This window comes from Polistes canadensis, unplaced genomic scaffold, assembly GCF_001313835.1.
Source record: "Polistes canadensis isolate GaletaPanama2010 unplaced genomic scaffold, ASM131383v1 scaffold_151, whole genome shotgun sequence".
In the NCBI taxonomy this organism is placed as follows: domain Eukaryota; kingdom Metazoa; phylum Arthropoda; class Insecta; order Hymenoptera; family Vespidae; genus Polistes; species Polistes canadensis.
In genome coordinates this window covers 168,830-181,702 of record NW_014569698.1, presented here as the reverse complement: position 1 = coordinate 181,702, position 12,873 = coordinate 168,830, and the positions used below count along the sequence as shown (strand labels likewise).

At 28.4% G+C, this 12,873-nt stretch overlaps 3 protein-coding genes across 6 annotated transcripts in view; 1 reads left to right on the top strand and 2 right to left on the bottom strand.

The window, feature by feature from the left end:
- Nucleotides 1-129: 129 nt before the first annotated feature.
- Nucleotides 130-7,162, bottom strand: LOC106788724 (heparan-sulfate 6-O-sulfotransferase 1-B). The gene is made up of 4 exons (XM_014752216.1): nt 6,269-7,162; nt 5,295-5,698; nt 4,665-4,844; nt 130-4,029 (listed from the first exon to the last, which is right to left on the bottom strand). The coding sequence occupies exons 1-4, from the start codon at nt 6,852-6,854 to the stop codon at nt 3,712-3,714; spliced, it is 1,488 nt and encodes a 495-aa protein (XP_014607702.1). The 5' UTR covers nt 6,855-7,162; the 3' UTR covers nt 130-3,711.
- A 1,522-nt stretch (nt 7,163-8,684) lies between these two features.
- Nucleotides 8,685-10,314, top strand: LOC106788723. 4 transcript variants are annotated; one of them, XM_014752212.1, is made up of 3 exons: nt 8,685-8,885; nt 9,416-9,473; nt 9,622-10,314. In XM_014752212.1, the coding sequence occupies exon 3, from the start codon at nt 9,623-9,625 to the stop codon at nt 10,175-10,177; it is 555 nt and encodes a 184-aa protein (XP_014607698.1). In that variant the 5' UTR covers nt 8,685-8,885; nt 9,416-9,473; nt 9,622; the 3' UTR covers nt 10,178-10,314. The 4 variants fall into 4 exon arrangements, with proteins under 4 accessions (XP_014607698.1, XP_014607700.1, XP_014607699.1 ...); XM_014752214.1 differs by lacking the exon at nt 8,685-8,885 and adding an exon at nt 9,043-9,103; XM_014752213.1 differs by lacking the exon at nt 8,685-8,885 and adding an exon at nt 9,235-9,324.
- The window catches only part of LOC106788721 (titin-like), a 45,598-nt gene continuing 43,022 nt past the window's right edge, over nt 10,298-12,873 (bottom strand). Inside the window, exons 8-11 of the mRNA XM_014752209.1 lie at nt 12,418-12,837; nt 12,119-12,320; nt 11,623-11,817; nt 10,298-11,521 (exon numbers count right to left, since the gene is read on the bottom strand). Coding sequence (XP_014607695.1) covers nt 11,354-11,521; nt 11,623-11,817; nt 12,119-12,320; nt 12,418-12,837 — 985 coding nt within the window. The 3' untranslated portion in view covers nt 10,298-11,353. The remainder of the gene's footprint in view (nt 11,522-11,622; nt 11,818-12,118; nt 12,321-12,417; nt 12,838-12,873) is intronic.

The following is a 12,873-nucleotide window of genomic DNA, read 5'->3' as shown; positions in this document are numbered from 1 at the left end:
TATATATATTTGAGAATTAGAGCGACTGCAAAAATAAACATTTTGTCTAATATCTATAGTTTTCTTTTTTTTTATCTCAAGAAACTATATTAATAACTAAATAATCTTATTATAAGTAAATTAGTGCAATTTGTTTTTGAGACCTTTTTAGTTTTATTAAAATTAAAAAGTTTACAACATTCATTTTAAAGACAAAGTTAGCAGTATACTTAAATTCGATATACATATATTCCATATTTATTACTGTTACTGAACTTCTAATTTGGTTGTGTAGCAACAGCGAGTTTAGTAAATCATAATAACAATATAATATGTATGCCTCATGTGTATATGTAATCGTACAATAATAGATTGATCATTAATTATTAATAATGTTTTTGTTTACTGCACGCGCAAGACTATTTACATTTGCATGTATGTTTATCATGTTTACACGCGCGCGCGCATCTTTATGTAGAATTATTAATTTATAATAATGTAACGGTATGATGTTATTTACACTGATATTACTAAAATACCAATATCTTAGGCCTACTCTTATTTCCTTTATTGGGCTAGTGTCATGGCTTTACTCTTCATTGACAATAAATTTATAACATATTTCGATACCAAAAATTTCAAATGTTAAAGCTAATTTTTGATCCATACTAATATATTGAATATATGCGTATAGTTATACACTTATATATATATATAGAATTACATAAATATTAAAAATAATTAACAAACCAGATGCACAAAAAATTTAAACCTTAATTGGATTTCTTTACATAGAGTATACTAAATTTTGTTACATTTATAAAAAAGAGAAATCTTAAATGTTATTCGGAAGGCAATTAATGAATTATAAAAAGTTTTTAAGATTGAAAATAATTAATAAAATTAGTTATTAATTTTATTGCTCTAATATTTTGTGACACGGTCGTTGAATGTTTTATAATTACGTCGAACATCGATAAGAAATAACTTTGTTTATACAGAGTGATATAGAATGTATCATTTGTATTCCTATGTGATAAATTCTTCTTCGTTGCATTTAGATATCAAATGCAGCCTTACATTGAATTTTTTTTCTGATTACTGTACATATAATGAGTTGTTTATTGTGTCACATATAAAAGATCATTTTTATGATTGTGCTGCAAGCATTTTAAATACTTGCAAAACATAGTTAATCTTTGGTCCTTAATATTATTTTTATGCAATTTGTATTACAACATATGTTTATGTATTTTTATAAGTAGGTCATTCGATTGAAAACAATGTGCTTTTATAATAATTTAAATTAGAGCTATATACAGAGTTATAAAAGTTAAAAGTAAAATTGAAATTAATGATACTTAAATTTTAGAATCAAATAAAAGAATAGAACAAAAATTAACATTAAAAACTAAGGAATCGTTGTATGTTATTCATTTTCGACTCTGTATAAGACTCTTAGAATGTAAGATATATAAATTATATTGTAAAATACATATCACATAAAATTTACAATTCATTATTATTAACGGCAACTATTATCTCTACCTTCGCTTGATTTAATTCCATTAAACATTAATTTATGCATTTTTTTTATTTCTTTTTATTTTACAGACATATCTATAATGTGTAAAATAGCAATTTAATGGCACTGGTTTTCTATTATTTATTTATTTTTATTTCTTTTTCCTTTTATTATCTTTTATTATAGGAATATTGTGTTCATTCGAGAGACCAACATTAAATACATCCAAGAGAGCCTTTGCAACCTATACATTAATGATATATAAAATATTCGCTAAAAAGATATAAGATATATTACATTTAGTTTATGACTGGATGATATGAAATATTTATAATGGTAACCCAGCGAATTGTATTGCACATAATTCTTATTAGGCAGTAATTATTAATAATTAATTAATTAAACTTATAACCACGCTTTCCATTGTTATTTTGAGATATATAATTAATGACCAATATATCTAATAACTTTTTCTTCTCGATAAATTATTTAAAAGTTATTTTATATATACTATAATATATTAAGTAATTCTACCAGACTGCACTCATTATTTTGGACGTTATTTGATCGTTTTTTCAGAAATACTCTACATACTAAATCAAGATATTTTCTTTTTTTTTTATTGTAATTATATATAATTAAATATTTACTATTCAATACCATGATAATTATCAGATGTATGACCACTGATGCTAGTTTCTTTCATAAAAATCTTATCGCTTAAACTATTTAAAAATTTTTTTTTTTTTTAATAAACCTGATATACCATTTCCTTTACAATGCAAATAATCCAATTACAAAATATATATCTTTTGGCATATTTACAAAAGTAATTTATAATCTATATATGATTTATTTTAAAAAGCTCTACTACCAATAAAATTATCATTATCATTATGCCTAAAATTGATAAAATGTTATATATATATATATAATTTGTTAATACAATTGATCACACACACTAGTAATGATTCTAAAAAGAGATAAAACATAATGATTTGAGATCTTTTTTTTGTTCACAGGACCAAGGGTTATATTATATTAATATGATATAATATCAAATGTTTTTGTTTTAACACACGCAGCCGTGTGTGTATGTGTGTGTTATATACTGTAATAATTAAAAGTAATTCTTAAATAATTATAATAGCTCAGAAGCATACATACTTAATAACTAGATGTCACAACCCTAAGCCAGAAGTAAATTGTTCGAAATATAAAAATCAGCTTGTGTATATTAAACGGAGTAAATTTGCTGCCATCATAAGTATCACTCACTCGTATGTATACTCTTCCTTATAAACGCATTTAAACCGAGAGATGATTTATTTTTAAACTTCTATATCTAATTGAGTCAGTAATTACTTGCAGTCATATCCTAGAATTTATTGTATTACGTATTTGATACATAATACAATAATTTATGTAATTCATAGATTAGATATGTTAACGTTTTCGAAATCTCAAAGATAATTTTTCTTTTTTAATAGAATAACAATAATATTAGATAAGATTGAGACTAATAAAAATAGGATGAGACCTTAATTCGATCTATGATTTTTTGTTTAGTGTTGAAACTACATTTTAAAAACGCACATATATAAAGATATATAGAGATTTTATCACAATTAAAGAGAAATTCTATCCCTAATATTTTTTGTACAAATCCCTTGAATCCTGTTGAACACGCACAAAAAATTTAAATCCTATATGCGTATCTATTATTAAAGTTTTATTTCAACAAATGTAGATGCAATCCCATTCATGAATTAATATTCGTTTAACATATAGGAAAAAATCAGTACTTTTTAATAACTGCATCTCAGTGTTATATAAGCAAAGTTATATTAACCATATATATATATGGAAGAGCTTTCACAGAGTGTTTGCAAATGTTTTAAGAATATATAAAGATTTCTTTCTTTATTTTTTGTTCTTCCCCCACATTATAATTATCTCGATATCTATTTTTACACGAAACCATTGAAAAGTACCAAGGATAATACCAAGGTTCTTGGAGCTCTCTTTGGTCTTGTCCAAGTAAAATTCTACGACACTTTTGGTAAAACTCACGCAATAAATGCGCCTGATAACTACATGTATATAAAGCATTCTGTTCCAACGCGCATTTCCCTGAGACACTCAGATCCAGTGCAACAGCTCTATGCGTATCATTAATGATTAATGTTTCTTAATATACTCACACACTATTCATTATCCGTAGTATCTTCAATAACGGAGTCCCAATTAAATTCTGTGGCACTTTGTCTTGAGGGTAATTCTCCAAGGTGCTGAAATCGTTGCACAAAATAAGGATCACGATCTTTGAGTTTTCTAAACCTTTGAAACGCAAGTTTCTTTGCGAATTCATATAGTTCCAGATCCAATTTGTTAAGTTTACGCACTGCATCTAACTGTTCAGGTTTAAGAGTGGCCATAGTAGCTGCACTAAGTGTGGCATTATGCTGTTCAAAGGCAACAGCAAATCTCATTCCAAACGTTTCTTCAAATGAATATTGGCCCACCTGTTGTTATAATAAATATTATTAATAATGACTTATAAATCTTAAATCTTATTTACATAAAGATTACTTATATAATATAATTAATAAATTTCTTTTTATTTTAAATTTAAAATTATAGCGTATGAACATGAAAAGTTAATATTCGATATATAATTCTGAAAGCAAAAAGAGAAAAAAAAATGTAAAAGCAACAAGCCCAAAAGAATACACTTATGGCTAACAGATGTTAAAGGTAAACAGAGAAATATAAATATTTACTTTAGACCTAGCTGAACTTTAAGCACATGGATGCAACTATACAATGATGACAGAAATATATACCAGGAGAAATATATATACAAGATACTTAGACATTAACGAATACTACATGCACAAATTAAAACATTAGCATGAATAATGAAACAATAAAACAATTTATGTTCTATACTACAGGACTGGTACAATGAATGGATGAAAAATTGACAGAAGATTCAAAAAATTTAAATAGAAGAATATAAAACTTGTAAAGTATTGTTATTTAAATTGTCTCATAGAAGTGTTAAGGTATGATTGTAAACAATAATTTAGATAAATTACTAATGTCATTAATATCATGCTTTCATGCAAATTTGATATTTGAACTTTTAAATTCTTACTTTTTGGAACTCAGTCAACATGAAGAAAGGCATAAATTGTAAATTATGTTTGGCACTAGCCAACATAAGACGATCCCTGTCCAAGCTGCTAAGCGTAGAGTTGTAACAACCAACTATTGACAAATCGGCCAGCATTCTTGTTTGGCGATTGCTTGCCAAATTGTATGGGCACGCCATAAACTGCACAAACGATAATTTCAATTGATCAAATAACCAACATAATTTTATCATTTATTGCATATCATCGTATAGAATAAAATAAAGCAATATTACAGCTTTGTGTACATTTTCTATTTGTTTTATTATCAAGCGCAAACTATCCCGCAAGTAATGATTCATTGTGGTATTTAATTATTCAGAAGACCTTGAATTAATGAGTGTAACAGGTTGCTTGATAAAAATTGTATCTATGCAAAATATTGAGATAAAAAAAAACTACAGATAAGAAGTACAACTGTGTTTTTAAACAGTATATTTCTAAAACATTTAAAGTCTTTTTTTTCTAAATATATAAGTTGATTTTTTTCTTGCTAACAAACAATTTAATAATACGAGCAGACAACTAAACTGTACCTGTAGCTTTATGTTTTTTCTTTTATATATATATACTACATAATATATTAATATCACCTGTTCTAAACTAACTCCTTGCCAACTAAGTCCATTATAACACTGCGGTATATTAGCTTGAATTCCACCACACCAATGACGTGCACCTCTCCATGTCGCACCTCTTTGCACATGTCGAAATTCGGACAAATAACGTGCAACAGGATCCCTTATGATAGTTATGTAAAAATATCTACGCTTTATTCCTTCCCCTTCAATTTTGTTCAACTCTGAATCAACACAACTAGTTAATTCAGTCCAGTCAGCATGTAAGCCACATTTCCAACCAGTAGAGTATCGAGAAAAAAGCCAATTTTCACTGCGGTTTGGACGGAAACAAAGGCAGCGCTTACGTCTTCTCTGACAAGAACATGGTCTCTGCAGATCCAGATCTCTTACTAAATGTTTACCAAACAATGTTCCTCCTTTAACAGAAAGCCATTAGCAATACAAATTAGCTATGAAATATAGAAATGTTTTATTGTTTTTGTTTTGTTTCATAATAACATAAATAAATACTCAATTTTAATAGAAATAATACATATATTTCATTCTTATATTCTTTTTTTTTGAAATAGAAAGAACAAGGGAAGGGAAGACTATAGATAATCAAGGAAAGACATAAGCCTACAGCATACTAAACAACTCAACATCTTAGAATTATTTTCTTTCTTTCTAAGATAGGCCCTGCTGGTTTGAGGATGCCTAATGAATAATGCATAAGTTTTAACTACACAATGGTCAGAAGGGAAGTTTCCATGCTTTTATTATGCCTTATATTGCTTTGGCTTATAGCCAAATAAATCTATGGTTAAGCTCTCAAATTTGATCTTAAATATAGATTCGATATCAATGGAATACTAGAAAGAATGTATCTCTCTACGTAATATTGATAAAATTAACACCGGATCAAATAAATGTATTGCATAAGGAAGTAACATATGAATGAGATGACAATAACAAGGAAGCATTAAGAATAGCAACAATTAGATCACCTGTCTTTTGAATATGCAGGAACACCATGACATCATGCGCATTGATGTCAAATTGAAATGTATCGTTGGCAAATATATCATCATAACCAAGGCTTCCCTGTATGCTTTGTAACTTAAACGCAGGATGTAAAGAAAAAAGACCATTCTTGTCGAGCTCTATAGAGACAGAAGATGACAAGGCAGCTGCAGGTGCACCAAATGATAGACTCCCCTCTGGAATTCTTCCAGACTCTTTGACGTCTTGTCGATTGGTCAGGGCACACACATGATCCGGACAAAAGTAACCGAGATATACGATCCCGGTTAATGCAAGAAATAGACATAGACCAACGAAGATCCGTAATCGAATACGTCGTGTCCGTGACTCCATCGTCCCGGACTTATCGAATAAATCATCCGGTACGAGGATCGTCAGATCACTAACGCCTTCTGCGCTTAACCGTCTGCCCATTATTTCGGACCATCTTTTTTCACCCGAACGTAAGCAGCAGGACGTTCCGCGCGCCGACACGGACCGACCAAAACTACATACACGCACCGAGTATCGGCCATGACAGATGGATCCGATCTTACATCCCCCCACCATCTCCTCACCACCACTACTACCTACTACTACTACCCGCGCTCTTTTCTTTTTTTCTTGTTTTATTTACTTCCTTGACCATTCGCTTATGCTCTCCCTTTTTTCTACATATGCACGTTTCGAAGCGTATATATTTATACATGAAATCTCTTTGCTACGTTTTTTTCTTTTTCTACATCATCCACGCTACTTATCCTTTTCATTCTTCTTCTTCTTCTTCTTCTTCGTTACTTATCTCGATACACGATCTGCTGTCTCTGCTTCATCATTCAACAACGTAATTCATAACGGAACCTTTATAAACGTCTCTCTTTCCCTTTTATCCCTTTTTCAAAATTATTTTTTCATCTTGTATTTTCATTCTGTTTTCGTCTGTTCAAATTTTAAATTTAAAAAATGACCAACTTCCGATTGGTTAAAAAAGTTTCATTTTCCTGCCTCTAAATTTAGCGATCGTATATACCTTTTTTATGATGTAAATATATATTTAAATATATATATATATGTATGTGATGTCGCGTTTGATCGTTCCTCCGTTTGTATATTGTCTGTCGTAATAAATAAAGTACTTTATGAACTTTAAACGATACAATTGATATAATAAAACGTGGAGAATTTTAAACGAGAGAGATTGTTCTGTAAAGATATGTTTAACATTTAATTAACAATTTAATTCATTATTTGATTATTGTATTAATTTAATAATAAAACGGCGCGAATTTTAAACTTAAAGATTATTCTCTTAAAAAAACATCGAACGATATTTAATTAGTGATTATAATCGATTCGTTATTTATTACAATTAACGATTAATGATTATATTGTTTAATTATTATTCACGATATGTATGACAAGAGGCGTGCTTACGAAATAATTATTTATTTACAAATATGTTAATTAATGTTTAAAATATCTATTAAATAATTCATTATGTTGGCTAACCATTTAATTAATCAATCGTATGCACAAGTAACTATAATTAATTTAATCATTAATTGAATGAAATATTATCAAGATGTTAACGTAAACTATATAAGTAAGTATATAAGTATATTGTATTATTTATTTTTTTATCACATAGTTAATGTATTTGAAATCGAAAAGTACGAAAGAAGATATTTATTCTTTATTTTTCTTTTTCTGTCTGTTTTTATAAACTCTGCCTTTTTACTTTATCTTTATACAGCCAAGGTATTTAAATCGATAATCAATTAATTGTAAAAAAATCCTATTACGAAGGATCGTAGCTAATGTCGTAGTTTTATAATTACGTAAGTCCTTTGAAAAATGTGCTCTTATAGTTTTATCTTGAAATAGCATACGCACATTAACGAGTAAATATATATACATAAATATATACATAACCTATTTGTGTATGTATTTTATACATAAATAAGTCTTCCCTTTACTGATCTTTTCTTAGGATCTGGCCTCATTAAATATCGCTTATCGGAATCTGGTTTGAAATATAAACGATAGCTTTATTGATAATTTAAAATTAGTCTACTGTCAATTGAATACGAATTTGTGTTTATTATTTAATATCTTGTTTCAAGAATAATTTTTTCATAGATAAAAATAACGATGTACTTTTATAAATAACATGCAAAATAAATGAAAACGATATTAATGAAATGTTGGAATATTTTGTGATTTGTTTAAACGATTGGATAATACAAGATGGAATGTATCTTTTGTAGGTTATTATTAGTGAATTCATGTCATCTTTATGACTAGTGATTTAACTACATGCACCCATGACTACTGCCTTATTAAGACTGACAGTACGAAGTTATAGGCTATGTTCACTCTACACTGCACGCATGCGCAAATGTATATGGGCAATAAAGGAGTTTTGTTCATTATTAGGTTATGTCGAAATTTCGTATGCATTTTGCATTGTTGAGAAACTATTTTTCGACATTAAGTGGCACATCGATCGAATTCTACAAGACTATATTTATATAAATTTAAGGTTGTTCATAACCTTCCTTATGTATTGTTTAAACAATTGTGCTATTGTTTAATTATTAGGTAATTATACCCCATGTATAAACATTATACATTATTGTGTCTTTGATATCAAATTATCTTATTTTATGTGCATTTGAACATTCGTTTTGGTTAACATTAGAGATATGCAATTATTTCGAGATCGAGATTTTATCGAAATATTGAATGAAAATTATATTTTATGATTAACATATGTTTCGTGATATATGTAAAACAACCTAGAATTTGTTTAATATTAGGTAATTATATTATATTTTTATCATAAATTATTTAAATAAATGTAAAATAGTTGAAAATATATATTCGTTCGATTTAAATGTGCTATTCTTTTCTTTACGGAAAAACAATCGAAAGTATAGATAGAATGATTTAAATTTACCACTCTTTTCTTGGCAAAAATCGCCATCACTTTTTCGGACGTTGTTCGTTAAAAATGTTAATATAAGATTTTAAGTTTAGCGTAAGAATCCGTTTGCGTATTGGTGTTTGTACGTAGTATAGTTTATTTGTAGTATTGTTAAGTTAATTATTTCATGATAATTACATCGTAGGTCTTTTCAATAAGTGGTGCAGTTATTTCTAGAGAAGTTAACCTCAATCATATACAAGGTCAGTAATTTCTTGAATACTTTTTTATATTTACATTAATCAATATTTTATATCTATCTATATATATAATATATTTATATAATTATTTTCATCAAAATAAGTTGAATTTGTTTAAGGAAATTGTACAAGTTGATTATTTTATTTTTAGCATGACATCTATCAAGTTGTTGGAAGATAGGGTAGTCGAATTGGAAAAGCAAGTTTATGGATTTGGGAAGGTGTTGCAGCTGGATGATTCATTACCAGAAACATCTATTACCGATAATCTATTACATGCGAATACGTTGATTTCTTCGGCATTATCAGGCAGGGAAAAGATAGCGGAAGCTATTAAACGATTACCAGAATTGAATAAACATTTAGATATATCTTCGGATGAATTAGATATGCCCGTAGAAATTAAATCGCATTTATTATTACTATCGGAACAAGAAATCACGGATAATCATAAGTATTTAAGTGAAATACAAGAGTTGATGCCAGTTTTAGAAACGGATTCTTTAAAAGACCTTCCAGAATTATCTGTTAAACTTAACGAATTATCTTTGAAACAGTTGAAGATACACGATGAAGCAGAAGCATTTGCCAAGGATATGCATGCCATATTCAGTATTTATAATGATGTAATAGATAGTATATCTAAAACATTGATTAGCTTGGATAAAGAAATAACGCGTGCTGAACTGAATGAAAGTAGAAAGTAAATAAGTGACGGTATACTATTAATTTATTCTGCAATTTTCAGAAAATTATTTTCTCCTAAGTATACACTACACCGGCAGTTGTAAAGGTATAAAGTTTAGAATTAATTTGATATGTATATATATATATATATATTTTTATTTATTATCCATGGCTTAAAATATAAAAATACTTACGAATTTATTTATGCCTACGCATAAATGAAACTTTTTCATTATAGTATTTATCATAGAACATAAATGAAATTGTACATTATTAATTAATATTTCATTATTAGTGTATCAATAACAATGTATTTTATTACAATAATCATATATACATTTACTCTATCTATCGTTTAATCTTATCCATCATTCGTTTCAGGAATACTTCACAAGAATTATTGAGACAAATCATTGATCGAATATAAATCGATCATTTTATGTTATAACCGTTGGTCTCTTCCGTTAAATGTTTATTTTATTTTTCGATTTCTAGTAATTGTAAGATTCTTCGTACAATCTAGAAAGATTTAACAAACAATACTTTCGTATGCATAATCATACTTATTGCATTTACTTTGGTCCAAACATAATATAACTTTTATATATTTTTCGAGTATAACTTGCAGCTTGTGTTCGTAAGAGTATAATACTTAAAGAGACCTAATTTGCTAACTTGCAAAAAATCTATTACCGCGTTAACCATATTAAACAATTACTTTATACAGTATTTACATATTGTTTTCCTTAATGTTAAACAAAGTATGATTTTGTGATCTACATGTCTTCTGCTCGTGTATATATATATATATATATATATATATAGTATGTATTTATATAATCACCAATGTAAATTTTTAGTGTAGATGTTGCATGTGCACGCTTTTCATTGTAAAAGAAATGATTTCATGGCCATTCAATACTAGGAGCATACTTTGTAGTATAAATAGGAACATGATTTATAAAAGAAGTACAACAAATAAATTCCAATGGTAAAAAAAGAAGAAAAAACATTTGTATGCCGTGAATATTTAAGGAGTAAGTACTTTTGTAAGTGTTTGCTAAGCAAATACTCGCTGAAATCAGAGTAATTGTTTTTTTTTCTTTCAACATTGATCAATGTATGATCAAGATCACGATGAACTTTGAATTACTCGTATACTTTCAAAGTGTCCGTATCTTACAAGTTGTTTAAATTTATGTTTGCAAAGCTGGAACTAAGTGTCGTAACCAATCTAAAGCAGGCTCCAAACTAGAATAAATTGCAGGATGTCCTCTTGAACATTTGCTATGGTGACTGAGTAAACCTTGAATATTCCAATTTCCTGATTCATTGGCACAAATTAGGGGTGCTCCTTTGTCATTCTAAAAGTAAGATATTGACACACATTAATTCCCAAATCATCTTTTAACTTTTTTCTCTTCATACTTTTTATAATTTGTTTCTTAATTCAAACATTACTTACATAACAAAGCTCTTTATCCATATTAGACAAACCAACGCATATATTATATTTCGTTATAAATCCTGCGTAATGGCTTGTTGTATTACATTCGTCAGAATCATACATTGGCATTGGCAAGAATTCATCATATTGTTGTAAGTCTAGTTCTCCGTTAACTGGGAACCTCCATCCTACGCTAACACAGACATCATTTGGCTGAAACATAGAATATTATCAGATGTTAGGTAACTTATTAATTTATTTTATTAACGATATAATTCCCACTTGCTAAAGGTTTTAAAAAATAATTATTTAAACATTTTCTTTGTACTTGAAAACTCTCTTGCAATAGTCGATAAGAAGAGTAAAATATCTTTCTAGAAATTTGTATATGAAGTTCTAAAGAAAAGGCTTATTAACGAAATGGCTGAGTAACTTTTACACGTAACATCGTTTTAAAAGGTATTTCAAACACAAGATGTTTTTCAATTAATAAGAATTTCGAATATATACGTACTTTGATAGAATGAGTTGGTAGGCAAACGGCAGAAACATTTTTCGAGAAAATCAAAGGTTCTTTGAGTTCAATCAAAGCAATATCATTGTCGTAGAAGAATTGATTATATTTCACTTGTGGATGTGGAATGATAGTCTTTATAGAATTACTTCTTAGCAATTTTTCGTCTGTGAACAATTGCCATCCGTCGCTTTGTTTGTATCTAAAAATGGGAAAAGAAAAAAGCAATTAAATTCCAGTTAAGAATTTTAAATAATGAACAAATAAATATATATCATAGAGTGATAATAATTTCTTACTTGTAGACACAAGAATAACTGGTCAAAGCATGCATAGGTCCTAATATGCTAGCTGTGCAAGCTATACCATGTTCCTCTTCTTTCAAAATCACTACAGAAGGCCATTGCATAACACCAATTGGAGTTTCACCTTCTGGTTTTGCAGTAGTTCTATCAACGTGATGCTTATCGCAAGAAAATTCTTCGCACGTAACTTCAACGACTTTTTCCGAGACACAGAACTCTACTCGCTGAAGATTACTGACTAGCGGGTTGCGATGATTTGGATTAGTTTTCAGTCTTACGATTTGATCGCTTTTATTCCATGCTTTAAAATCAGTTGTTTGGGATGAAGCATAGCCGAGAGAACGACAGTATGAGTCACTGAACTCTTTGCTCCAACCATCCGAACATACTAGTCGATATTTACCATCAAATTGCCTGTTAAATTATACTTTAAACCAAGAATATTCTTTT